The sequence below is a fragment of the Saccopteryx bilineata genome, chromosome 1 (assembly GCF_036850765.1).
Source record: "Saccopteryx bilineata isolate mSacBil1 chromosome 1, mSacBil1_pri_phased_curated, whole genome shotgun sequence".
In the NCBI taxonomy this organism is placed as follows: Eukaryota; Metazoa; Chordata; class Mammalia; order Chiroptera; family Emballonuridae; genus Saccopteryx; species Saccopteryx bilineata.
In genome coordinates this window covers 259,463,454-259,488,867 of record NC_089490.1, presented here as the reverse complement: position 1 = coordinate 259,488,867, position 25,414 = coordinate 259,463,454, and the positions used below count along the sequence as shown (strand labels likewise).

Here is a 25,414-nt window from a genome sequence, read left to right as displayed (position 1 = left end):
AGATAACCCTGTGAATATCTGGGGGTAACGTTTTGCAGGCAGAGGAAATGGCCGGTGCAAAGGCCCCGAGGCGGGAATGTGCCAGATGTGCTCGTGGGCTCAAGGAGCAAGGAGGCCGGTATGGTTGGGGTAGAGGGCATGAAAAGGAGAGTAGTAGAAATGGGATCAAACTCCCTAATACCTTTTAGTCCAGGAGAACTTTGGCTCTTACCTTGGGAAATAGGAAGATTTTTTGGGGCATTTTGAACAGGAGCCTGTTATGCTCTATCTGACTTTTTATTTTATTTGTATATATTGATTTTTAGTGAGAGAGGGAGAGAGAGAGGGATATCAATCTGATTGAACCAGCAACCTCTGGGTGTTGGTACGATGTTCTAACCAATGGAGCTATCCAGCCAAGGCTCTAATTTACATTTGAAAAGAGTTATTCTGGCTGCTGTGTTGTGAGTAGACTGCAGGCAGCAAGGCTGGGAGCACCGAGACCACTTAGCGGGCTATGGCAGTATTTCAGGACAGACATGATGGCGACTTGGACTAGGATACTACTTCCTAGTAGTGGAAATGATGAGAATGTCAGGTTCTGAGGCTGTTGTTATGACAGAGCTAACCCAATAGGAATTCTTGAAGGACTGGATTAGCGGGATGTGGAGGATTGGAGAGAACAGAAAGACTGCAAAATTATTTTTTCATGACATGCACACACTCCCAAATGGAGAGCAAGTCTCCTAACACCTAGTATATATCCTTCTAAACCATTGGACCATTTTCATTAGTATGTATATTATTAATACAAAATTTTTTAAAAGAAAAATGGAATCATACAATATATGGGTATTCTAATCCTCTTTTTTTCTTTCTTACTGTATTTTGAACATTTAAGAAAGAGCTAAAATACATGAGTGGTTAAAAGCCTGGTTCCAGATTGCTTATTAAAAGCCAGCTCTAATCAAATGTCAGAATAATCTGGAGATGTTTTCTCTGAACATATGTACTCTGATTTATCAATGTCACTGTATGAAAATTAATAATAAAAAAATATTGTTAAAAAAAAAGCCAGCTCTGCTACTTACTAGTGACTCAGTCTCTGTGTTTCAGTTTTCTCATCAGTCAATGGAATTTATAATAGGATCTACCTGAGAAGGTAGTTCTTAGGTGTAATGAGTTAGATTTCTAAAAGTTCTAGAAGAGAGCCTGGCACACAGTAAGTGCTACATAAGTTTTAGGTGCGATGCTCTTTCTATATTAGTAAACACATTCTTAAACACCTTTTAAAATAGTACCTAGTTATTATATGGTTATACCGTACAATTCCCTAAAACAGTGATGCTAGATTTTTTTTGGAATTTTTTTAATAGATTTTACATAAAATATGCATATTTGAAACCCTGGTTTATTAAAGAGAAATTTTTTTATGTGTAACTGTTTATGCTTTTTTATAAAAAATGACATTATTTCAGACAACATCCTTTCTTTCCCTCAGGTCTCCATTTCTGGAGTTATCCCAGTTTGCCGGTTACCAGTTATATGGAAATGAGGAGGTCCCTGCAGGTGGCATTATTACGGGCATTGGGAGAGTATCAGGGTGAGTATTCTACTTACACTCTACATCGAGAGTCAGCAAGACTGACAAGGCACGGCATCCAGCACTCACTGCTTTGTATATTAGCATGCAAGTTTTATGCTATTGATATTTTATAGGGCTGCAGCTTTCTATACAGGAATGTATTAGATACATTTGTGGTGTTTTAGGGACAAAAATTGAAGGGAAGGAACCCTAGTAAAGATCCCAGGAGCCAACCCAGATCTCCCTACTTAATCAGAATCTCCAGGTGGACTTGGCTTGTGTGGTTTTCCAGGTTCCACAGGTGATCTCACATCTAGGGTGAAAACCGCTGTCTTAGAGGAGTAGCTCGCCTAGTGTGGTCCTCAGGTAGCATCAGTGTCACTTAAGGACTTTGTTAGAAATGTAGGTCATCAGGTTTCCCAAAGGTACTAAATCGTCCTCTGGGGGTGGGATCCTGCAATCAGTATTCTCAAGTGCGAATATTGGAGACATACTTTAGATTTAGAGAATTCTAGATTGCTAGAAGATGAGTGTTTTTGTATATATTTATTTTTATATGATCTCACATTTTCTAAGAAGTTACCCTGCCAGACACTGTAGCATTTGCACTGATTAGTTGTCTTAATCTTCACCACAGATCAGTGAGAGTGGGTATTATTATTGTCATAAATATTCTGAAGATAAGGAAAAGGAATTAGAGTTAAGTTACTTGCCCAAGATCAAGGCAATGGCAAAGGTCAGATTTGACCTCAGGCATTTGGATTCTGAGCCGATACAAGTAGATTGGATTCAATAACCACCAACACTGGTTATTGGTGTGTGCTCCTCCGCTTTTCCAGAGCTCAGGCCTACAGGGGAGGTGCAGCTCTAGCCATTGGTCATTGTTTCAGAGCTGGCCGCAGGCTTTCCTGGTTCCTATTCTGTAAGTGTAGCAGCTGCAGTAGAAGGGGAGCCCCTGTGGGGACAGGCCTTGTGCCAGCCCATTGCTGAGTCACGGTGTAGCTCTGAGTATAAAGCTCTGGTTCTGGTGCCCACCTTTGAAGATGGGCTTTGGAGTCAGTCCCACTATTAAAACTAGAGAAGATCCAGAGAGAGACAGAAAGAGGAACAGATACAGACACATAAGAAAGCAGAGAGATGAGAAGCATCCATCCTTCATTGCAGCTCCTTAGTTGTTCATTGACTGCTTTCTCATAATGTGCCTTGACCAGGGGGCTACAGCAGACCGAGTGACCCCTTTCTCATGCCAGCGACCCCGTGCTCAAGCGCTGGTGCCTCAGAGTTTCGAACCTGGGTCTTCTGCATCCCAGTCTGATGCTCTGCACCACTGCCTGGTCAGGCTGGAATTACGAAGTTTTATATGTCTAACCTATCTGTGCAAGAAACATCCAAACCTGTAGAGAATTCTAATGAGTTTATTTGAGCCAAACTGATGACATAAGACACATGTCTGGGAGTAAGATCACAAATGCTCCAAAAAGTAACAGTTTTGCATCTTTTTTTAAGCATTTGAAATTAAGGAAGGTACTAAAGAAGATGACTTTTAGAGGGAAAAAAAACGAGGTGGGGATTGAATTACAGGATCATAAGATTCTCTGCTCTCCTGAGCTGGTTTCAGTTTATGGCTTCAACTGTTTCTAGATATATAGAAATAATCGGCAGCTTGCTTGAGGCAAAGATAAACCTTTACTAAAAAGTTAAATGTTTGGGTCACCACTACCCACCATGACCTTCCCACTTTGAAATTTATGATTGGATCACCCTGTGAGGTTATGTTCCATAGAACTTTTTTTTTTTTTTTCTGACAGAACCAGAGAGAGAGAGAGAGAGAGGGACAGATAGGGACAGACAGACAGGAAGGGAGAGAGATGAGAAGCATCAATTCTTTGTTGAAGCTCCTAAGTTGTTCATTGATTGCTTTCTCATATGTGTCTTGGTGAGGGGGGCTATAGCAGAGTGACTGACCCCTTGCTCAATCCAGCGACCTTGGGCTCAAGCCAGCAACCATTGGGCTCAATCCAGTGACCATGAGGTCATGTCTGTGATCCTATGCTCAAGCCAGTGACCCCTCGCTCAAGCTGGTGAGCCTGCACTCAAGTCTATAACCTTGGGGTTTCAAACCTGGGTCCTCTGCATCCCAGTTCAACGCTCTATCCACTGCACTATCGCCTGGTGAGGCTCCATAGAACTTGTTTTTTTTTTTTTTTGCATTTTTGCATTTTTGCATTTTTCTGAAGCTGGAAATGGGGAGAGACAGTCAGACAGACTCCCGCATGCGCCCGACCGGGATACACCCGGCACGCCCACCAGGGGGCGACGCTCTGCCCACCAGGGGGCGATGCTCTGCCCATTCTGGGGGTCGCCATGTTGCGACCCTCCTGGGTGTCGCCATGTTGCGACCAGAGCCGCTCTAGCGCCTGGGGCAGAGGCCACAGAGCCATCCCCAGCGCCCGGGCCATCTCCGCTCCAATGGAGCCTCGGCTGCGGGAGGGGAAGAGAGAGACAGAGAGGAAGGCGCGGCAGAGGGGTGGAGAAGCAAATGGGCGCTTCTCCTATGTGCCCTGGCCGGGAATCGAACCCGGGTCCTCTGCACGCTAGGCCGACGCTCTACCGCTGAGCCAACCGGCCAGGGCCTAGAACTTTTTTCATCCACAAACGTAGGTGAACAAAACAGATGCTCAAGGGAGAGGAGCCCTATCATGTTGTGAGCACTGCTGCCCATCTACCCCAGCACTACCTGAGGCTGTGTGTGCAGTTCTGCTCTCTGTGTTCAACAGGGGTTCAATGCGTGTTACCTTAGAATTCTAGAGAATATAGAGTTGAGGTATCAAAAACTTCATACTTATGAAGATTATTTTGTAAGCAACACACAGTTCTATCAAGTTTTAAGTGGAACCTCTAATCACCAGGTTTCTTGGCAGTCCCAAGCACTTTCCTCAACCTCACACCTGTGTTCACCACCCTGGTTTCTGTGTGTTCGTTGTGGGCTGAGGTACCAAACAAACAAACTGGTTTTGTTGAGAAAGTGTACCAGTGATGACTCATCGTAGAATACTTTTTTTTTTTTAATAAGTGAGAGGAAGGGAGATTGACCAACTTCTGCATGCACTCCAGCAGGGATCCACCAGGCAACCCCTATCTGGGCTAATGCTCAGACCCAGCCGAGCTATCCTTAGTGCCCAGAGCGATGCTCTAACCAGTTGAGCTATTGGCTGCAAAAGGGGAGGAGAGAGAGATGGTCACTTCTCATATGTGCCCTGACCAGGGATCAAACTTGGGATGTCTACACACCAACTCGACATTGTATACCTTTTTTTATTTTTTAAAGATTTTAATTCATTTTTTAGAGAGAGAGAGAGAGAGAGGGAGAGAAGGGGGTAGAAGCAGGAAGCATCAACTTCCATATGTGCCTTGACCAGGCAGCCCAGGGTTTCAAACCGGTGACCTCAGTGTTCCACGTCGATGCTCTAATTCACTGCACCACCGCAGGTCCTGCATAGGATACATTTTTAATATGCTGTTTTAAGATTGCATCTGTTGTTTTCTTAAGCTAGATGAATGTTGTATTTTAAACTTCTTTTAGCAAAGCATATGGCAGCAATGTTGAAGAACTTTTGAAAACAAAAAATATATGATCTTTTTTTTTTTTGACAGAAACTGAGAGAGGGACAGATAGGGACAGAGACAGGAAGGAGAGAGATGAGAAGTGTCGATTCTTTTTTGTGTGTGTGTGTTTTTTTTTTTTGTATTTTTCTGAAACTGGAAGCGGGGAGAGACAGTCAAACAGACTCCCGCATGCGCCCGACTGGGATCCACCTGGCACACCCACCAGGGACGACGCTCTGCCCACCAGGGGGCGATGCTCTGCCCCTCTGGGGCATCACTCTGCGCGACCAGAGCCACTCTAGCGCCTGGGGCAGAGGCCAAGGAGCCAGCCCGAGCGCCCGGGCCATCTTTGCTCCAATGGAGCCTTGGCTGCGGGAGGGGAAGAGAGAGACAAAGAGGAAGGAGGGGGGGGGTAGAGAAGCAAATGGGCGCTTCTCCTATGTGCCCTGCCTGGGAATCGAACCCGGGTCCCCCGCACGCCAGGCCAACGTTCTACCACTGAGCCAACCGGCCAGGACCTTTTTGTGTTTTCTTAGTCTTCTTAGTTGTTCATTGATTGCTTTCTTATATATGCCTTGACTGGGAATGGGGAGGCTGCAGCAGAGCAAGTGACCCCGTACTCTTAGCCAGCGACCTTGGGGTCATGTCTGTGATCCCACATTCAAGCCAGTGACCCTGCGCTCAAGCTGGTGAGCCTACGCTCAAGCCAGTGACCTCAGGGTTTCAAACCTGGGTTCTCCACATCCCAGTCTGATGCTCTATTCACTGTGCCACTACATGGACAGGCACAAAATATATAATGTTGATGAGCCAGTTTTTATTTTTACAAATTGCCTTCCTAAATGGAAACTTTTTTTTTAATATTTTATTTATTGATTTTTTAATTGATTTTTAGAGAGAGGGGAGAGAGAGAGAGAAGGGGAAGGAGCAGGAAGCATCAACTCCCATATGTGCCTTGACCAGGCAAGCCTAGGGTTTCGAACCGGCAACGTCAGTGTTCCAGGTCGATGCTTTATCCCACTGCACCACCACAGGTCAGGCCCTAAATGGAAACTTGAAGTTAATTATGAGGGATTTCCTCACCCTTGAGATTTGGATTGGGGGGGGGGGGGAGTCAGGGAGTAGCAGCATTATTATTATCTTGTTAGGACCCTTTCATTTAAATAACAATTGTGAAATGTGGCGTAGGTTGTTAGTTTTTCGCTACTAATGTAGGACTGATAACTCTTATTAAAAGTAATCATTTTCTATTATAGAAATGAGTATGTGAACTGTGATTCAATCTTTCTTTTATATCATAAGATTGTCTAGTAGTATCTGTCATTGGTCATCTGTACTAGAAGTTGAAGGTGACATTGGAGTGTCTTAGAATGCGATGTAATTGGCTTTAACTATGAAGAAATCTCTCATCTTCTCTTTCCAATGAAATTTGTGCCTTTCAGAGTAGAATGCATGATTTTTGCCAATGATGCTACTGTCAAAGGAGGTACCTACTACCCAGTGACTGTGAAAAAACATTTACGGGCACAAGAAATCGCACTGCAAAACCGGCTCCCCTGCATCTACCTGGGCAAGTCACAGACTTATGAAACAACCTGGTAAAATACATGACGGCTTAGAAGGCTGTATAGGACATTATCAATGAGTATTTAAAAAACTATTAGTTTCTTCCGTAATTACAAAAGAAATGCATGGTCTTGGCTCGAACTCTGAGACAAAAAGTAGAATAGAATTACCCATAATAACCTCACTGAGAAATAACCCCTGACAGTATTTTGGTTTTGCCAGTTTTTTCTCTACTTGTGTGTGCTTCTTTTCTTCTATATATGTTATTGTTCTGTTAACCGTATGGGTTCAAACTATAAAAGAGTATAGAGCTAATAATTTTGGATCTTTTCAGTGTCAGATACTATGTTAAATGCTTGAGTTTGTATATAATTTGAGCAGAGAAAATTTTAAGATCTTAATTTTAATTATTTAAAATTTATTTTTCAATTACAGTTGATAAATGTTTTATATTGCTTTCAGGTGTACAACATAGTGATTAGACATTTATATACCTTACAAAGTATCACTCTATTAAGTCTAATAGGGAAATTTAATTTTCAATGAAAATGAATTCATGTTTAAAATTAAAATACATTTAAATCTAAGGATTTTTCAAAAGATCACAAAAGCAAGCCAGTATAAAATCACCACTTTCTTGATATTGGTTTTGTTTGGTAAAAAGCCAATATATATCATTCATTTATGTGGGTATTTGAACAGGTACTGACATAGAGGATTTTTGTTGGTGTTTTTGTTGTTGTTTCTGGAAGGTAAGTTTACCTGGTTGACTACTTTCTATAAAAGGGGTCCCCAAATTTTTTACACAGGGGGCCAGTTCACTGTCCCTCAGACCGTTGGAGGGCCGGACTATAAAAAAAACTACGAGCCCTGGCTGGTTGGCTCAGCGGTAGAGCGTCGGCCTAGCGTGCGGAGGACCCGGGTTCGATTCCCGGCCAGGGCACACAGGAGAAGCGCCCATTTGCTTTTCCACCCCTCCGCCGCGCTTTCCTCTCTGTCTCTCTCTTCCCCTCCCGCAGCCAAGGCTCCATTGGAGCAAAAGATGGCCCGGGCGCTGGGGATGGCTCTGTGGCCTCTGCCCCAGGCGCTAGAGTGGCTCTGGTCGCAACATGGCGACGCCCAGGATGGGCAGAGCATCGCCCCCTGGTGGGCAGAGCGTAGCCCCTGGTGGGCGTGCCGGGTGGATCCCGGTCGGGCGCATGCGGGAGTCTGCCTGACTGTCTCTCCCTGTTTCCAGCTTCAGAAAAATGAAAAAACAAAACAAAACAAAACAAAAAAAACTATAAACAAATCCCTATGCACACTGCACATATATTATTTTAAAGTAAAAATACAAAACGGGAGCAAATACAATATTTAAAATAAAGAACAAATAAATTTAAATCAACAAACTGACCAGTATTTCAATGGGAACTATGGGCCTCCTTTTGGCTAATGAGATGGTCAATGTCCGGTTCCATATTTGTCACTGCTAGCCATAACAAGTGATATGACGCGCTTCTGGAGCCCTGACGTGTGTGTCCCACGTCACTGGAAGTAGTACTGTACGTGAGTGACACTGCGTTTTGCGGCGCCGCCACATACAGTACTCCAGGAGCACAGGATGCATCACTGACCACCAATGAAAGAGGTGCCCCTTCTGGAAGTGCAGCGGGGGCCGGATAAATGGCCTGAGGGAGCCACCTGTGGCCCACAGGCCGTAGTTTAGGGACCCCTGTTCTATATCTACAATACAGCAAATGAGCTTACATGTGCTATGCCTCACAATAGAGGGGGTGCAGTGAAGAGTTTTATGGCATCCTTGTCTTCATTCTACTTATAATGATAGGAGACAAGATATAATGTATCAAACAACAAAAGATGACTTATGGTTGGAGGCAAGGATAATAGGTATGGTACTAATAACTTTGTAGTATGATTGTGTGCATAGTATGTGCTGAACTAAGTACTGTATGTCACACTTTTTTTTTTTGTGACAGAGACAGAGAGACAGGAAGGGAAACAAATAAGAAGCCTTAATTCTTCATTGTGGCACCTTAGTTGTTCATTGATTGCTTTCTCATATATGCATTGACAGGGGGGCTTCAGCAGAGTGAGTGACCCCTTGCTTAAGCCAGCGACCTTGGCCTCTAGCTGGTGAGCCTTGCTCAAACCAGATGAGTCTGCGCTCAAGCCGGGGACCTCGGGGTCTCGAACCTGGGTTCTCCGCTTCCTAGTCCAATGCTCTATCCTCTGCACCACCACCTGGTCAGCCACACATTATTTCATGTCATCCCAATAAGAATTCTGTGGTATAGCTACTGTTTTTTTTTTTAAGATTTTAGTTATTCATTTTAGAGAGAAAGGTCAGAGGAGAGCAGGAAAACTCCATTTGTAGTTGCTTCCCGTATGTGCCTTGACCAGGCAAGGTCAGGGTTTCATACCCGTCACCTCTGTGTCCCAGTTCAACACTTTATCCACTGTGCCACCACTGGTCAGTCAGGGTAGCTACTGTTGTTATCTTCATTTCAAGGTGAGGGAATTGAAGCATAGAATGGCTAGGAAACACTCCTGTGACCAAAAACTATGAAGTAACCAAGCTGTTTTTAACTCATCATGTATTCTTATCCACCACTGTAAACTGCTGTAAAAACAGTACCAGAGTCTATATGTGCTAAATTTTCACTAAAATCTGTATATTTTTGTTTTTGTGACAGAGACAGAGAGAAAGACAGAAAGAAGAACAGATAGGAACAGATAGGCAGGAAGGGAGAGATGAGAAGCATCAGTATTTCTTTGCGGCACCTTAGTTGTTCATTGATTGCTTTCTCATGTGTACCTTGACCTGGGGGCTGCAGCAGAACGAGTGACCCCTTGCTCATGCCAGCAATCTTGGGCTAAGCCAACAACCTTGGACTTCAAGCCAGTGACCATAGGGTCATGTCTATGATCCCACACTCAAGCCAGCAATCCCATGGTCAGGCTGGTGAGCCCACGCTCAAGCTGGTGACTTCAGGGTTTTGAGCCTGGGTCCTCCACGTCCGAGTCCAGTGCGCAATCCACTGTGCCACAGCCTGGTCAGGCTATAGGTAGTTTTTGTATTGGTTAAAAAGAGGGGAAGACACTTTTTTTAGCTGAATGGGTTAAGCACTTAAACTGTTTCTGGGGCTTTAGCTGGTTCTCAGAGGAGAGAATACCCTACACATTTCAAGTTGCCTTTTGTATAGGGGTAGGAGAGCCTAATGGATTTGAGGGAACAGGGAGCCCTTTAGGCTGCATTGGATTGGAGGAAGATGCTGTAGAACAATTAGAAAGACAGGGCAAATTTTTGTGAATGTGGTTAAGAAATGATGCTGTCATTGATAAACTCTTCTGAGTGTAGTGTATTTTGTTCATAGAGATGTCCTTATTGTTTTTCATTTCTGTTCTCTTCAGTTGATTCAGGAGGGGCAAACTTACCTCGACAAGCAGAAATATTTCCAGATCGAGATCACTTTGGCCGCATATTCTATCATCAAGCGATTATGTCTTCTCAAAATATCGCACAGGTAATTTCTCATGAGTGAGATATATTGCTTTTTGTTATAAATGATTTTGCTACATAGGCACTCTGAGATGACTTAAAACTAGTGAATTCAGAGTTGAGGCTTTTTTTTTTTTTTTTACAGAGACAGAGTCAGAGAGAGGGACAGACAGACAGGAATGGAGAGATGAAAAGCATCAATTATTAGTTTTTCGTTGCGCGTTACAACACCTTAGTTGTTCATTGATTGCTTTCTCATATGTGCCTGGACTGCGGGTCTTCATCAGACCGAGTGACCCCTTGCTCGTGCCAGCGACCTTGGGCTCAAGCTGGTGAGCTTTTGCTCAAACCAGATGAGCCTGCACTTAAGCTGGCAACCTCGGGGTCTCGAACCTGGGTCCTTTGCATCCCAGTCCGATGCTCTATTCACTGTGCCACCACCTGGTCAGGCAGAGTTGAGGCTTTTTTCACAGAAAGTATCTTAAGGTTACCTCCAGTCAGATTTTTCTATTATAGGAATATGCTTCTACTGAAAAAAAGAGGCATGTACAAGACAGTTTGTTGTAGCATGTTTGTTACAAAAAAGTTAAAGAGCAACCTAAAGATCATTAATGGAAGATTTAAAATACAGTTCTAAGCTGTTGAGGTGAATGAAGTATAATTGCTTATATCAACATAAGTTTCAAAAAAATTTTTTTTTTTTGTATTTTTCTGAAGTTGGAAACGGGGAGGCAGTCAGACAGACTCCCACATGCACCCAACCGGGATCCACCCGGCATGCCCACCAGGGGGCAATGCTCTACCCATCTGGGGCATTGCTCTGTTGCAACCAGAGCCATTCTAGCACCTGAGGCAGAGGCCATAGAGCCACCCCCAGCACCCGGGCCACCTTTGCTCCAATGGAGCCCTGGCTGCAGGAGGGGAAGAGAGAGTCAGAGAGGAAGGAGAGGGAGAGGGGTGGAGAAGCAAATGGGCGCTTCTCCTGTGTGCCCTGGCCGGGAATCGAACCCGGGACTCCTGCACGCCAGGCCAACGCTCTACCACTGACCCAACCGGCCAGGGCTCAAAATATTTTAATTAAAAAAATTAGTGGACCTTGATGAGGCCATGGCACAGAGGACCCAGATTTGAAACTCTGAGGTCACTGGCTTGAGTGTGGGCTCATCCAACTTGAGTGCAGTGTCACTGGCTTGAGCGTGGGATCATAGACATGACCCCATGGTCGCTGGCTTGAAGCCCAAGGACTGCACAGAGAGGCTAAATCCACCCACTCACCTGAGATGGGTCTGCTCAATGACACGGACAAACCAAGAGTCTCTCTTGCAGGGTGAGGAAGTTCAGGGTAAATGCAAGACCTGAACCAACAGTAAGAAAGACAGCAGCAAGAAGGCTTAAGAATGATGTGTAGCTGACAGTATGGTACCAGTCAAAACCAGCACAGAAGGTACAAGCTAAACTTTTGAGTAAAAAACAAAAGGTCACTGGCCTGAGCCCAAGTTTGCTGGCTTGAGCAAAGGGTTACTTGCTCTGCTGGAGCCCCTGGTCAAGGCACGTATGGAAAGCAGTCAATGAACAACTAAGGTGCTACAACGAAGAATTGATGCTTCTCATCTCTCTCCCTTCGTGTCTTTTTGTCCCTATCAGTTCCTCTCTCTGTTTGTCTCTCTCTCTGTCACAGAAAGACACACACACACAAAAAATATATATATACAGCCAATTTTTAAAACAAATATATCAGCCCTGGCCGGTTGGCTCAGCGGTAGAGCGTCAGCCTAGCGTGCGGAGGACCCGGGTTCGATTTCTGGCCAGGGCACACAGGAGAAGCGCCCATTTGCTTCTCCACCCCTCTGCCACACTTTCCTCTCTGTCTCTCTCTTCCCCTCCCGCAGCCAAGGCTCCATTGGAGCAAAGATGGCCCGGGCGCTGGCGATGGCTCTGTGGCCTCTGCCTCAGGCGCTAGAGTGGCTCTGGTCGCAATATGGCGACGCCCCGGAGGGGCAGAGCATCGCCCCCTCGTGGGCAGAGCGTCGCCCCATGGTGGGTGTGCCGAGTGGATCCCGGTCGGGCGCATGCGGGAGTCTGTCTGACTGTCTCTCCCTGTTTCCAGCTTCAGAAAAAAGAAAAAAGAAAAAAAAACAAAACAAATATATCAAATAGAAGAATGTATCAGGAGATATATAGAGGCTTCAGTACATCTGAATATATTATTCTTTTATTATTTTGATGTTTATTGTTTATTTTTTTAATGTTTATTTTATTGATATTAGAGAGAGAGAGAAAGAAAGACCTGAACATCATCTATTCCTGTATGTGCCACAACCCAGGATTGAACCTGGGCCACTTCTGCGCTTTGGGACAATGCATTAACCAACTGTGCTGTCTGGCCGGGCTACTGAAATATTTTCTTCCTTTAGAAAAGAATCTGAGTTCCTGACCTGTGGTGGTGCAGTAGATAAACCGTTGACCTGGAATGCTGAGTTCATGGGTTTGAAACCGCAGACTTGCCTGGTCAAGGCACATAGGAGAAGTAACCATGACTTGATGCTTCCCATGCCTCCCCCCTACCTTTCTCTTCTCTCTCTAAAATCAATAAGTAAAAACTTGAAAAAAAAAAGAATATGAATTAATTTTAGCCAAATATCAAGATTTATTAAGAATTAGTGAATTAGGTGAATTAATTAGGTGAAAGGTTACTTTATAATTCTCTAATCTTATTTGAATATTTGAAATACTTTATAATACTGATGCTTCTACTTTGTTTATGGTTTATTGTATTTCTTACGTTTGTACTATTTTTACAAACAATTTTCACTTACCAGTGTTATCTCTCTATTTTTTATCAATAGAGTATGCTATTATTATTATATATTTTACTCTCATGTAGCAACCTTGCCTATTTAAAATTTTTTTTAAAGATTTTATTGATTTTTAGAGAGAGGGAGAGAGAGAGATAGAGAGAGAGAGACAGAGTGAGAAGCATGTTCACTTTAGTTTTTCATTGATTGAATCTTTGTATGTGCCTTGACTAGGCAAGCCTGGGGTTTCAAACCAGCGACCTCAGTGTTCTAGGTTGAATGCTGTATCCATTACACCACCACCACTCAAGCTATTTTTATGGCTTATTTATCTAAACAAAATTTAACATGGCCCTGTCCGAGAAGGTCAGTTGGTTAGAGTCTTGTCTCAATATGCCATGGTTGTGGGTTTGATTCCTGATTAGGGCAGATATAAGAAAAAACAATGAATGCATAAATAAGTGTAACAATAAATCGATGTTTCTCTCTCTCTCTCTCTCTCTCTCTCTCTTTCTCTGTCTCTTTCTCTCTCCTTTTCTCTCTTTCCCCCCCTCTGTCACTGAAATATATAATTTTGCATAGATGGCTCTTGCATTGTCTGGTATGAAATTCTTAATGTGAGCTTTTGTTTTTTAGGGAAATGAGTCCATTTAATGTATGTCATAATTTCTATACCTGTACTAAACTTGCATTAGTGTCTAGGGCTGCTGTAACAGATAACCAAGTAGGTGGCTTAAAACAACAGAAATTTATTTTCTCAAGTTCTAGACTAGAGGATGGAAGTCTGAAATCAAGGTAGCAGCAGGGCCATGCTCTCTCACATGCTCTCAGGAAGATTCTGTTCCTTGCTTCTTTGAGCTTCTAGGGGCTTCAGGCATTCCCTGACCTAGTGGCTACATGATTCCAATCTCTATGTAGGTCTTTTTTTTTTTTTTTTTTTTGGTAAATATAGGTGAAAGTTTATTTAGAGAGTCATAGAGGTAGGAAAAGGGAGGCTGTTGGGCTGTTGGGCTCAGAGAACAAGTTATACAGGCAAAAGAAGGGCCCTTGGAGCCCAGGGGAGAGAGAGTAAAGGAGAGGGCCTTGATGGAAGAAAAGGGTGTAGTGGTAATCAGAGCGGGAGAGAGAGAGTCTTGGTTCCTGTGGACCTTAAAGCTTGAGGTGCTTTAAAAACCAGGTCTTTTTAAAATCCATATATTTTGAACAAGCAGTACCTGCAATTTTTTAAAGTTAAATTTTAGAAAGAGAGAGAGTAAGGGACTGACAGAGACACAGAGAGAAAGAAACATTGATTTGTTCCTCTTATTTATACATTCATCAGTTAACTCCTGTATGTGCACTGACCGGGGAGTGAACTCACAACCTTGGCATACTGGGATGACACTTGTACCAACTGAACTACCCAGCCAGGGCAATGAGAACCATTCTCTGTGTAGGCAAGATGTGGAGGGTAATGAAATTCTGTGTAAGATTGTTTTTCTTTAAGATTGTTACCTCAGTTTTATAGCATCTCTCTTTCTTGCTTTTTACTCAAAAGTTTAGCTTGTGCCTTCTGTGCTGGTGATGACTGGTACCATACTGTCAGCTACACATCATTCTTAGCCTTCTTGCTGCTGTCTTTCTTACTGTTGGTTCAGGTCTTGGATTTACCTTGAACTTCCTCACCCTGCAAGAGAGACTCTTGGTTTGTCCGTGTCACAGAGCAGACCCATCTCAGGTGAGTGGGTGGACGTAGCCTCTCTGTGCAGTCCTTGGGAGTGCTCCATTGTACCGAGGGTCGCTGTGATGTCTCTCCTGCACTGAGCCTCCCACGCAACACTGAGTGTGGTCAGAAGAGTTTATGGCCAAGCATGTTATGTCCTTTTAATGTCCTTTTAGTATAGAAAGCGGCGTCATTTCCTTTCTGGGGTTCCAGATCCTTTGTCCAGCGTAGCCCAGTGTCAGATCTTGTTGTACCACACACCAGTGCTTTGGGACTTGCAAAGTCCTCGGTGAGGTTTTGAGAAGCAGCAGCAGATAGAGGCAGGGCTGTTCTTGGTGCACATTCACTCTATTTTGTGACTGAGGGAATGTCTCAATTTAAATGATGAGAAGAGAAAATTGTGTGACTGTGGCGACCTACCTGTGTTTCTTTGTTTAATTTTTATTTCTTTCTAAAACATATTTATTTATTGATAGCTTGAGAGAGAAAAGAAGGGAGAGAGAGAGAGACAGGAACATCGATATGTTCTTGTGTGTGCCCTGACCAGGCTTCAGGATGATGCTCTAACCAACTGAGCTATCTGTCCAGGGCAGTAACTTTTATTTCTGTTAATTGGAATTGGCTTTAGTGATATCAACTTTTGTTCCTGTTGGATATGTGTGACTGGAATGGCCTTTGTTATTGATGAAAAATTTGAGAATTTTGATTCTTGTATACTTAGAAACTCTAGGTCTTGCTTTAAAAATATTTTTATAACGGCTTTCTTAAGATTTAATTTACATACCATACAGTTTACCAATTTTATATGTACCATTCAATGTTTTTTAGAATATTTACACTGTTGAACATTGTTGTCTCCCCAAAAGGAAATGCCATATTCGTTAGCAGTTATTCTCCATTTCTATCCAGTCTCCTCAGTCCCTGGCAACCACTATTCCACTCCGTATGACTATGGATTGGCCTATTCTGGACATTTTATACAAGTGGAGAAAACCATAGGATAAATGGTATTTTGTGACTGGTTTCTCTTGGCATAATGGCTTCAGGGTTTACCCACGTCTTTCTCATGACTTATGACTGTGCTAAGTCTTCAGATGTGAGCTAGTTGCAGTGTCTTAAGGTGGACAGTTTGGCTCCCTGTACTAGTTAAGTATCGCTGCAGGACAGGTGACCCCAGAACTGAGCAATTTGTTACATCAGCATTAATTATCTTGCAATTTCTGTGGGTCAGGAATCTGAACACAGTCCTCTGGATCCTCTAGCTCTGGCTCTCTCCTGTGGCTGCTGTCATCTCAGGGCTCGAGGGGGAAGTCTCCGACCCCTATCTCGCTCCCATGGTTGTTGGCAGGATTGAGTTCTTTGCAGGCCTCACTCAGTTCTTTGGTTGTAAGGCTTCTTTGGTTTCTTCCCATGTGGGCTTCTCCATAGAGTATCTCACCATGGGCCGGCTGTATTCATCAGAATGAGCAAGCAGGTGGGTAAGAGAGAGAGTCAGCAAGACGACAAATCAGTGTCTCATAACTTGATCACAGACATGACACTTGCCATTTGGTAGAAGCACACGACCAGATCCACTACACACTTAAGAGGATGAGATGTCATAGGGTGTGGTGCCAATCGGATTATTGGGGCATATTATTAGCTGGTGTCAGACAAATGTGTTGTTGATTTTCTTGGTTTCAGCAGTGATGTGTAGAGAATGCATCTTGTGTCCTTCAGAATGTGGTAAAATTCCCTGATATAGATGTACTATTTACTTGTGTGACCTTTCTACTAAATTAGTAGATCTTTCCCCTCAAATTTTTCTTGCCACATTTTGGCCCACTAATTCCTTCCTTTGTCCTTGTCTCCTCCACCCCCACCTCCTCGCCATCCCTGGTGTCTGAATACTTGCTGGCAGTGCTGCTCTTTTCTCTCCTTTTGTCCCTGGTTGTTTTCATGAAACCCTGCTGTGCCTGCTGAGTCCTAAAGGTCTTACTTTTGGAAAATGTCTTCTTTCAGATTCTTACATCATCGTACCTGTTCTCTGCTTCCTGGCTTTCTTTTAGCACTGAACTAGTTTAAGCGGAATCCGGTGTTCTGGAACAGAGAACAGGCTACAAGGTGAAATCTGGTCCTTTACTCCTGATAGAACCTTAAAGGAAATCCCATTAAGTGTTTCAGACATGCAGAAGGTACAGGAATAATAGAACAAAACCTACCCTCAACTCGAAATTATGAAGTATTAACATTTTCAGTGTTATTGCCTCAAAAATTTTAAGAACTTAGTTATCAATAATTAATTTATCCTTTCAAAATGTTGTATTGATGAACATGTTGGCTTTTTGCATATTTTCACTATGATGAACGCTGCTACAATGAATGTTTTTGTGCTTGTGGGGATGAATTTTCTTTTCTTTTTTCTATTTTTTTTTTTTTTTAGTTCAGTGAGAGGAAGGCAGGCAAAGAGACAGACTGCTGCATGCACCCTGACTGTGACCTACCTGGCAAGCCCACTAGGGGGCGATGCTCTGTTTATCTGGGGCATTACTCCATTACTCAGCAAGTGGGCTCTTCTTAACACCTGAAGCAGAGACCATGGAGCCATCCTTAGCACCTGGAGCTAACTCGCTCCAATCAAGCCATGTCTGCAGGAAGGGAAAAGAGAGAAAGAGAGAGAGGCGAGAAGGGGAGGGGTTAAGAAGCAGATGGATGCTTCTCCTGTGGGCCCTGACTAGGAATTGAAACCAGGTCATCCACATGCCGGGCTGACGCTCTAGCACTGTGCCAACCAGCCAGGGCCTGAATTTTCTTTCTTTTTTTTGTACGTTATTTCCCCCATTAGCATCCGTTATAATATCAAAGGCAGTCTCAGAAGAGCAAAACATTTTGGAGAGAAGAATGCTGCAGTTAAATGATATGGAAAAATTGAGAGAAGATAAAGATTTTAAATATGGCTGAACTTCTGGAACATGGTGTAATGGGGAATTAGAAATTATTTTGTGATTGAAATAATTTCCCTTTTTACTTCTTTTGCTTCTTTTAGAACTGGGCATTTACTAGAACTGAGCTGCAATACCAAATTTAGCCAGTTGGTGATGCTTTCCTAAGTGGAGAAAATACTTGAAGATTATGGTTTTATGAAGATATTTGAAGTTAGAGGGTCATGAGTTTTCTAATAGATATTTTGAAGACAATCTTCTGGGTGATTGCTAAGTAAGAACCATAATTAATAACCATGTCCAGGTTGCTCACTTGATTAGAGTTGTCACCCCAGTACACCAAGGTTTGGGATTCAATTCCTTATCAGGGGCACATTCAATAATCAACCAATGAATGCATAAATAAGTGGAACAACAAATATGTGGGTTTTTTTCTCTCTTTCAAATCAATAAAAATAAAATAAAAATAGCCTGAGCAGGCAGTAGTGCAGGGGGATAGAGTGTCAGCCTGGGATGCAGAGGACACAGTCAAAATCCTGAGGTCACTGACTTGAGCGTGGACTCACCAGCTTGGGCGTAGGGTTGCTGCCTTGAGTGTGGGATCATAGATGTGGCTCCATGGTCGCTGGCTTGAGCCCAATGTTGCTGGCTTGAGCAAGGGCTCACTGGCTCAGTTGGAGCCCCCATCAAGCGCATATGAGAAAGCAATCAATGAACTAGGGTACTGCAATGAAGAACTGATGATGGTTTTAGTCTCTCTCCCTTTCTGTCTATCTGTTCGTCTGTCCCTATCTGTCCCTTTCTCTGTCTCTCTTACTAAATAATAAATAAATGTAAAATGAAAACAAAAATGAGTGGAAATATGTAAGTGGTAAACATTGCTGTGATATGTTAACAGAAATATTGTGCCATATTAAATAATACATGAAATAGGGACAAATATTGTTTGTGACAGCCATTTTGATGGAAAAATGTTGACTTATGCTGCCTCCCACTTTTGGATTAAAACTAGTGTGGAATTTTTTTTCTAAAACAGGTACTAGCATGACCATATGGAAAAGTAATGGAATATTTGAATTATTTGCAGAAACTGCTTTAATATGATAATTTAAGAAAATAGCTATTACACACTTATTTTTCTTTTTGATATTTATTTTTATCTCGGTGTAACCTTCAAACCCATATTTATTGTTCTTTGTGTCATACTGATCTCTAAGAAAGAGTATCTTTTAAGCTTTAATAATGGAAAATTTAAGCCTGACCAGATGGTGGCGCTGTGGATAGAGCGTCGGACTGGGATGCAGAGGACCCAGGTTCGAGACCCCGAGGTCGCCAGCTTGAGCACGGGCTCATCTGGTTTGAGCAAAAGCCCACCAGCTTGAACCCAAGCCCACCAGCTCGCTGGCTTGAGCAAGGTGTTACTCGGTCTGCTGAAGGCCCGCGGTCAAAGCACATATGAGAAAGCAATCAATGAACAACTAAGGTGTTGCAACGGGCAATGAAAAACTAATGATTGATACTTCTCATCTCTCTGTTCCTGTCTGTCTGTCCCTGTCTATCCCTCTCTCTGATTTTCTTTCTGTAAAATAAATAAATAAATAAAATTTAAAAATAAAAAAATTTAAAAAAATAATGGAAAATTTAATACATATAAAAGTAGAGAAAATAGTTTGGTGAACCCTCCATTGTGTATCAGCCAGCTTCAACACAGTTGACTTTCTTTTGAGCAAGATTGCTAATTGTGACGCTAATATTAGTTTTATATTTAGAATATATGATATCCAGGGTAACCCACAGTGTTAACACTCATTTGGAGAATTATTTTCAGTATTCCTGTGGCAGTTGCTTAGAGAATTTAATATTATTAGACTTGAAAGTACCCAGTTTTGGTAATTTATGGTTTGGTTGTGAGTTTCTTCTTCATTAATTGTTAGGCTAATGGTCTCTCTGGCCATTCTGTTCTCTGACAGTGAGATTGTCCACAAACTTTGTAAAAGTGTGACATAAATTCTTCAAAATGCTTTGATACGGAAAGTTAGAAACCTAATGCAGATGTTTAGAGAACTCAAGTTAAAATGCTATAGAAATGCTTATCTGAAACCTATCTACTCTTGTTGATTAGTGTCACTCCCATTAAATTTAATTTTCTAAAAAAAAAAAAGAAAATGAAGTAGAGGGCCCAGCAAGTAGTATCGCTGGTACAGCAGCGTTTATGGGACCATATAGTCACAGACCATATAATTTCCTGCTTGGCTGTTCCTGACGGTTTCTTCTATGCTTGTATTCCAGATAGCGGTTGTCATGGGTTCCTGCACGGCAGGAGGTGCTTACGTGCCTGCAATGGCTGATGAAAACATTATTGTACGCAAGCAGGGTACCATTTTCTTGGCTGGACCCCCCTTGGTAAGAATATATTATTGATTGATTGACTGAAGTAAAATGTATGTAGTATAAAATCTACCATTTTGGCCCTGGCCGGTTGGCTCATCGGTGGAGCGTTGGTCTGGCGTGCGGGGGACCCAGGTTCGATTCCCGGCCAGGGCACATAGGAGAAGCGCCCATTTGCTTCTCCACCCTCCACCCCCTTCTTCCTCTCTGTCTCTCTCTTCCCCTCCCGCAGCCAAGGCTCCTTTGGAGCAAAGATGGCCCGGGCGCTGGGGATGGCTCCTTGGCCTCTGCCCCAGGCGCTAGATTGGCTCTGATCGAGGCAGAGCGACACCCCGGAGGGGCAGAGCATCGCCCCCTGGTGGGCAGAGCGTCGCCCCTGGTGGGCGTGCCGGGTGGATCCCGGTCGGGTGTATGCGGGAGTCTGTTTGACTGTCTCTCCCCGTTTCCAGCTTCAGAAAAATACAAAAAAAAAAAAAAAAAAAAAAAAAAATCTACCATTTTTAAATGTAAAGTTCAGTGGCATTAAGTGTATTCACTTTGTTGTGCAACCATGACCACCATCTATCTCCAGAACCTTCTCATCTTTTCCCTTTCAGCTATCTCTTCTTCCAGCAGCCTACCAGACCAACCCCAGTGTATACATGACTCCCAAGGGTGGGCAGCCTCCATCCTAGGATGTGCCTGGTACCCGGATGGGAAGTGGGTGAAAAGCTAACCCTCAGCTCATGCCCCCTGCCCCCGGGTCATCTGCTGGAGAACACGGTTCAGCACTTCCAGCCCAGGACAGTGACGGTGCTGCTGTGCGTTACCCCGAGATGCTGTGGGTTGAGTGCCTGAGCGCTGATCCCAGGCCATGCCAGGCTCTCACTTGCGCACATGTAATAGTCATTAGGAAGGGGGCAGGGAAGAGAAGGTAGGGCAGGGCCAAAGGCCTAGGCAGCAGTTAGCAGGGACCCAGGAAGCCAAGAACCCATCCCTGAGAGTGGCAGGAGGCAGACTGGTCAAGAGCTGAAGCTGTAAACCCCAACACACACTCTCCATGTCCTCTCAGAGCTTTTTTTACAGAACACAAGTTCAAAGATAAATCAGAATTACAATAGGGTGACCACCAGTGTGCATTAAACCTGAAGCGCAGGGCTCTTCTGAGAGAGGGACCCTGTGTAACCTCTCTGGTCACCTGCCGGTGATGCAGCACCGAGGCCTGGATTATATCCTTCTGGCTCTTTCTCCTCTCCCCTTGTTCAGCTCCATTCCAGTGATTTCCAATAATGCAGTCATCACTGGCTGTGCTGACGTCACAGCATGGCCCTGGGCTTGAACGTGATAGAGGGTGGGTGAAGGTACAGGTAATACCTACACCTTACAACGTAATGTCCCATTATATAAGTGAAATTTAAGAATACTAAATAGGTGAACCTGACCAGGTGGTGGTGCAGTGGATAGAGCGTCGGACTGGGATGTGGAAGGACCCAAGTTCAAGACCCCGAGGTCGCCAGCTTGGACCCAAGGTCGCTGGCTCCAGCAGGGGGTTACTCGGTCTGCTGAAGGCCTGCGCTCAAGGCACATGTGAGAAAGCAATCAATGAACAACTAAGAAGTCGCAACGCGCAACGAGAAACTGATGATTGATGCTTCTCATCTCTCTCCGTTCCTGTCTGTCTGTCCCTGTCTATCTCTGCCTCTGTAAAAAAAAAAAAAAAAAAAAAAGAATACTAAATAGGTGAAAAGAAGGATGTCATATTGTGAAACTATAATCTATGTACAGTGGGGTATTATACAGCTATAAAAAATGTAGTTCTGACACATGAAACAACATGGATGAACCTTGTGAACTTTATGGTTGACACAAAAGGACAAAGATTATATAGGTTTACTTCTGTGAAATACAGTGGTACCTTGACACTAGTTTTATTTGTTTCGTGGCCGAGCTTGTGACTTAATTTGTCATTTGTCAAATCGAATTTCCCCATTTAAATGAATGGGAATGCAATTAATCTGTTCCAGCCTCCCAAAACCACACGAATTTTTTGTTTTATATGCTTTTAAGTAAGAAAATGTACTGTATAAATAACTAATAAATATATACACACATAATAAGAGAGAATGTAAAGACATAAACTGGTTTATGAAGTGTATTTACCTTCAAGGTCAGGCAATGATGCTAGCAGAGGAGGAGGATGTATTAGCTTAACAATGGCACTTCCCAAGCAGGAAGGTAATTAGCAATTTTTCAGACAGCTTCCCAGTGCCATTTTTAACAATAAAAGGGAGCAAACTCAAAAAGCACAAATTTTACAAACTCATTTGGCCAACATTCCACCCCTTTTGCTCACTTTGCAATTCACACCACAGCATTCCCGGCCAAGGAATTAGGCACATCACACAAACAAATTACAACAACAGCATAAGTCATACAATTTCAACCAGACCTATTCCAAAAGCCGCATGTCCATCCAACAAGGGAGCTGGTGGCTCCTTTGGTCTCAGTCTAAGGGTCAGTCCATGAACATGGGGCCTCAGCCCTCCCTCCTTATCCCTGTCATCCAGGCAGCTCTTAAAGACGCTGCCCCAAGGGGGAGCACATGGCAATGGCAGCTAACATTTCCACCTCTGCTCCAGAGAGCATGCTGCCATCCACTCTTGTGTCCCATAATTGTAGCAAACCTAACAGGAGCTTAGTAGGTACTCTTTGCTTCTGGGCTTTTACCTTCGGACGGCAACTTCAGCTCCAGTCTCCTCATTCTTAGAAGAGGAGCGGGAAATGCCTGTTCCTGCTGACTCAGAGTCACTCCTCCAGCATGGTTCCACCTTAGGTTCCTGCGGCTGCTGGCTCTCCACAGCTTCCAGGGAAAACTGCAACTCATGAACCTGCAATTCCTTCTCTAGAGACTGCTCCATTTCCAAGTGCAACTCGCGAACCTGATTGGCCTCCTTCTCCAGCGCTTGCTCCAGTTCCAGGATCTGCATCTCTTTCTCCCATGACCATTCCAACTCCTCCCAGTGCTTGGTTTGCAGGTCCTGGGCAGCCTCTTGCACAGAGCTCTCAGTTTCCTCTCACAGGGCTATAAAAATCAGCCAGCCCACGGTCCCCAAAAGGACAGTTTTGGGGAACCATACAACAACCAGTCCTCTACCCAACCCCTCAAGGGTAGTGGCGGCTCCATACCGATCTGATCCGAATCCTGCTGCAAACTACTCCAAATGTATGGCCATTAGTTGAGGCTGTCATGGCCGTACACATGCAGGTTTCCATTAGATTCGGGAAGACAGTAAAGAAACAGTGGAGCCAAAAGGTGCGCCGTTCCTTTATTCAAGACTCGTACCGGCCAATGAGCAAATACATGCAGGGCTCCCAAAGCCACTTACACATTCTCCAGTTCCACAACCAGGAGATTCTTCTCCGGTTTTTCCTAGAATCAAAGGCCCTCAGCAGTCTCAGTCACCTCTGGTTCCCCATCTGCACTCCTTCTCCCTTCTCCCTTCCTTCTCCTCTCTGTACAAACTGGCTTCTCCTTCAGTACCCTGCCATCTTGGCTTCTCTCACTTTCCCTACCATCTTGGCTCCTCCTTCAGCAGTCTGCATCCTCTCTGCTCTCACTCTGCCATCATGGCTTCTTCTCTTCCTCCTCCTTCTCTCCTTTTTAAAACTTTTCTGGCACCAATACCTCTTCTCTAGCCAACATTAGCATAACAGTGGACCTTCCCAAGGAGGAAGGTAATCCTCAATTTGCAATATACCCTCCTGCTCTGAGGGCAAGCACACACGTGACTGCCCAGCACCATTTTTAACAATAAAAGTGAGCAAACTAAAAATACACAAATTTTACAAACTCATTAGCCCAACACTTGTGATTCAAATATCTGCTCATGACTTAAAGCAAAAAATTCCACGAGTGATTGCTCATCTCAAATTGCTTGTGATTTAAAGTGCTCATGTGTCAAGGTACCACTGTATTTGGAAAAGCAAAATTTGTAGAGATAGCAAGTAGATCAGTAGTTGCCAGGACCAGGCCGGTGGAAGGGGGTGACTGCTAATGAACACAGGGTTTCCTTTGGGAGTGATGAATGTCAGGGAGGCAGGCAGCAGTACTGGTTGCACAAGTTTGTAAATACTCTAAAAACACTGAATTGTATATTTTATTTATTTATTTATTTTGTATTTTTCCAAAGATAGAAGCAGGGAGGCAGTCAGACAGCCTCCCACATGTGCCCAACTGGGATCCACTCAGCATGTCCACCAGGGGGCGATGCTCTGCTCATCTGGGGTGTTGCTCCTTTGTAGCTGGAGCCATTCTAGTGCCTGAGGCAGAGACCATCAAGACATCCTCAGCACCCGGGCCAACTTTGCTCCAGTGGAGCCTTGGCTGTGGGAGAGGAAGAGAGAGATAGAGAGGAAGGAGAGGGGGAAGAGTGGAAAGGCAGATGGGTGCTTCTCCTGTGTGCCCTGGCAGGGAATTGAACCTGGGACTTCCACATGCTAGGCTGATGCTCTACTGCTGAGCCAACCAGCCAGGGCCCTGAATTGTATACTTTAACTTACATTTTTTCCGTTTTATTTATATTTAAGTCTGAACGATGTTTAGTTTTTTTTTTTCCTGTATTTTTCTGAAGCCGGAAACGGGGAGAGACAGTCAGACAGACTCCCGCATGCGCCCGACCGGGATCCACCCGGCACGCCCACCAGGGGGCGATGCTCTGCCCCTCCGGGGCATCGCTCTGTTGCGACCAGAGCCACTCTTAGCGCCTGGGGCAGAGGCCGAGGAGCCATCCCCAGTGCCCGGGCCATCTTTGCTCCAGTGGAGCCTCGGCTGCGGTAGGGGAAGAGAGAGACAGAGAGGAAGGAGAGGGGGAGGGGTGGAGAAGCGGATGGGCGCTTCTCCTGTGTGCCCTGGCTGGGAATCGAACCCGGGACTTCTGCATGCCAGGCCGATGCTCTACCACTGAGCCAACCAGCCAGGGCCTGAATTGTATACTTTAAATGGTGAACTTTATGTTATGAGAATTGTATCTCAAAAAGTAAGTTTGTTGCTTCAAAAGTCTGTCAGTGAATCATCTTTGTTTTTGGAATAATAACACGAGTTTTTTTTTAAAAAATGTGATAAGAGCTTATGCTTTGTTGTGAAGTAAGTGCATTTTCCAAATGACTGTGTTAATTTTTAATAACTTTTATTGAGGATCAGATCAGCCTGCCATTTCAAGTGTAACAACAGCCTCAAGGCATGTGGTGTTTATTATTCTTTAACGTTTCTGTAGCTGTATGTGATAGCAGTTATCACTTAATTAAAGGAAAATTCCCTCAAAATTCACCTTTGTTTAGAAAGGGTACAGACTTTCATGAGTAGTTCTTATTTTTCTTCATTAGTGAATGAGT

At 43.9% G+C, this 25,414-nt stretch overlaps 1 protein-coding gene across 3 annotated transcripts in view; it reads left to right on the top strand.

Annotated features, from left to right (window-relative positions):
- The window catches only part of LOC136312099 (methylcrotonoyl-CoA carboxylase beta chain, mitochondrial), an 88,486-nt gene that overhangs the window by 15,013 nt on the left and 48,059 nt on the right, over positions 1-25,414 (top strand). For all 3 annotated transcript variants that reach the window (XM_066241574.1, XM_066241555.1, XM_066241565.1), the window contains exons 4-7: positions 1,481-1,582; positions 6,613-6,740; positions 10,151-10,263; positions 19,946-20,059. In XM_066241574.1, the coding sequence (XP_066097671.1) occupies positions 1,481-1,582; positions 6,613-6,740; positions 10,151-10,263; positions 19,946-20,059 (457 nt within the window). The remainder of the gene's footprint in view (positions 1-1,480; positions 1,583-6,612; positions 6,741-10,150; positions 10,264-19,945; positions 20,060-25,414) is intronic.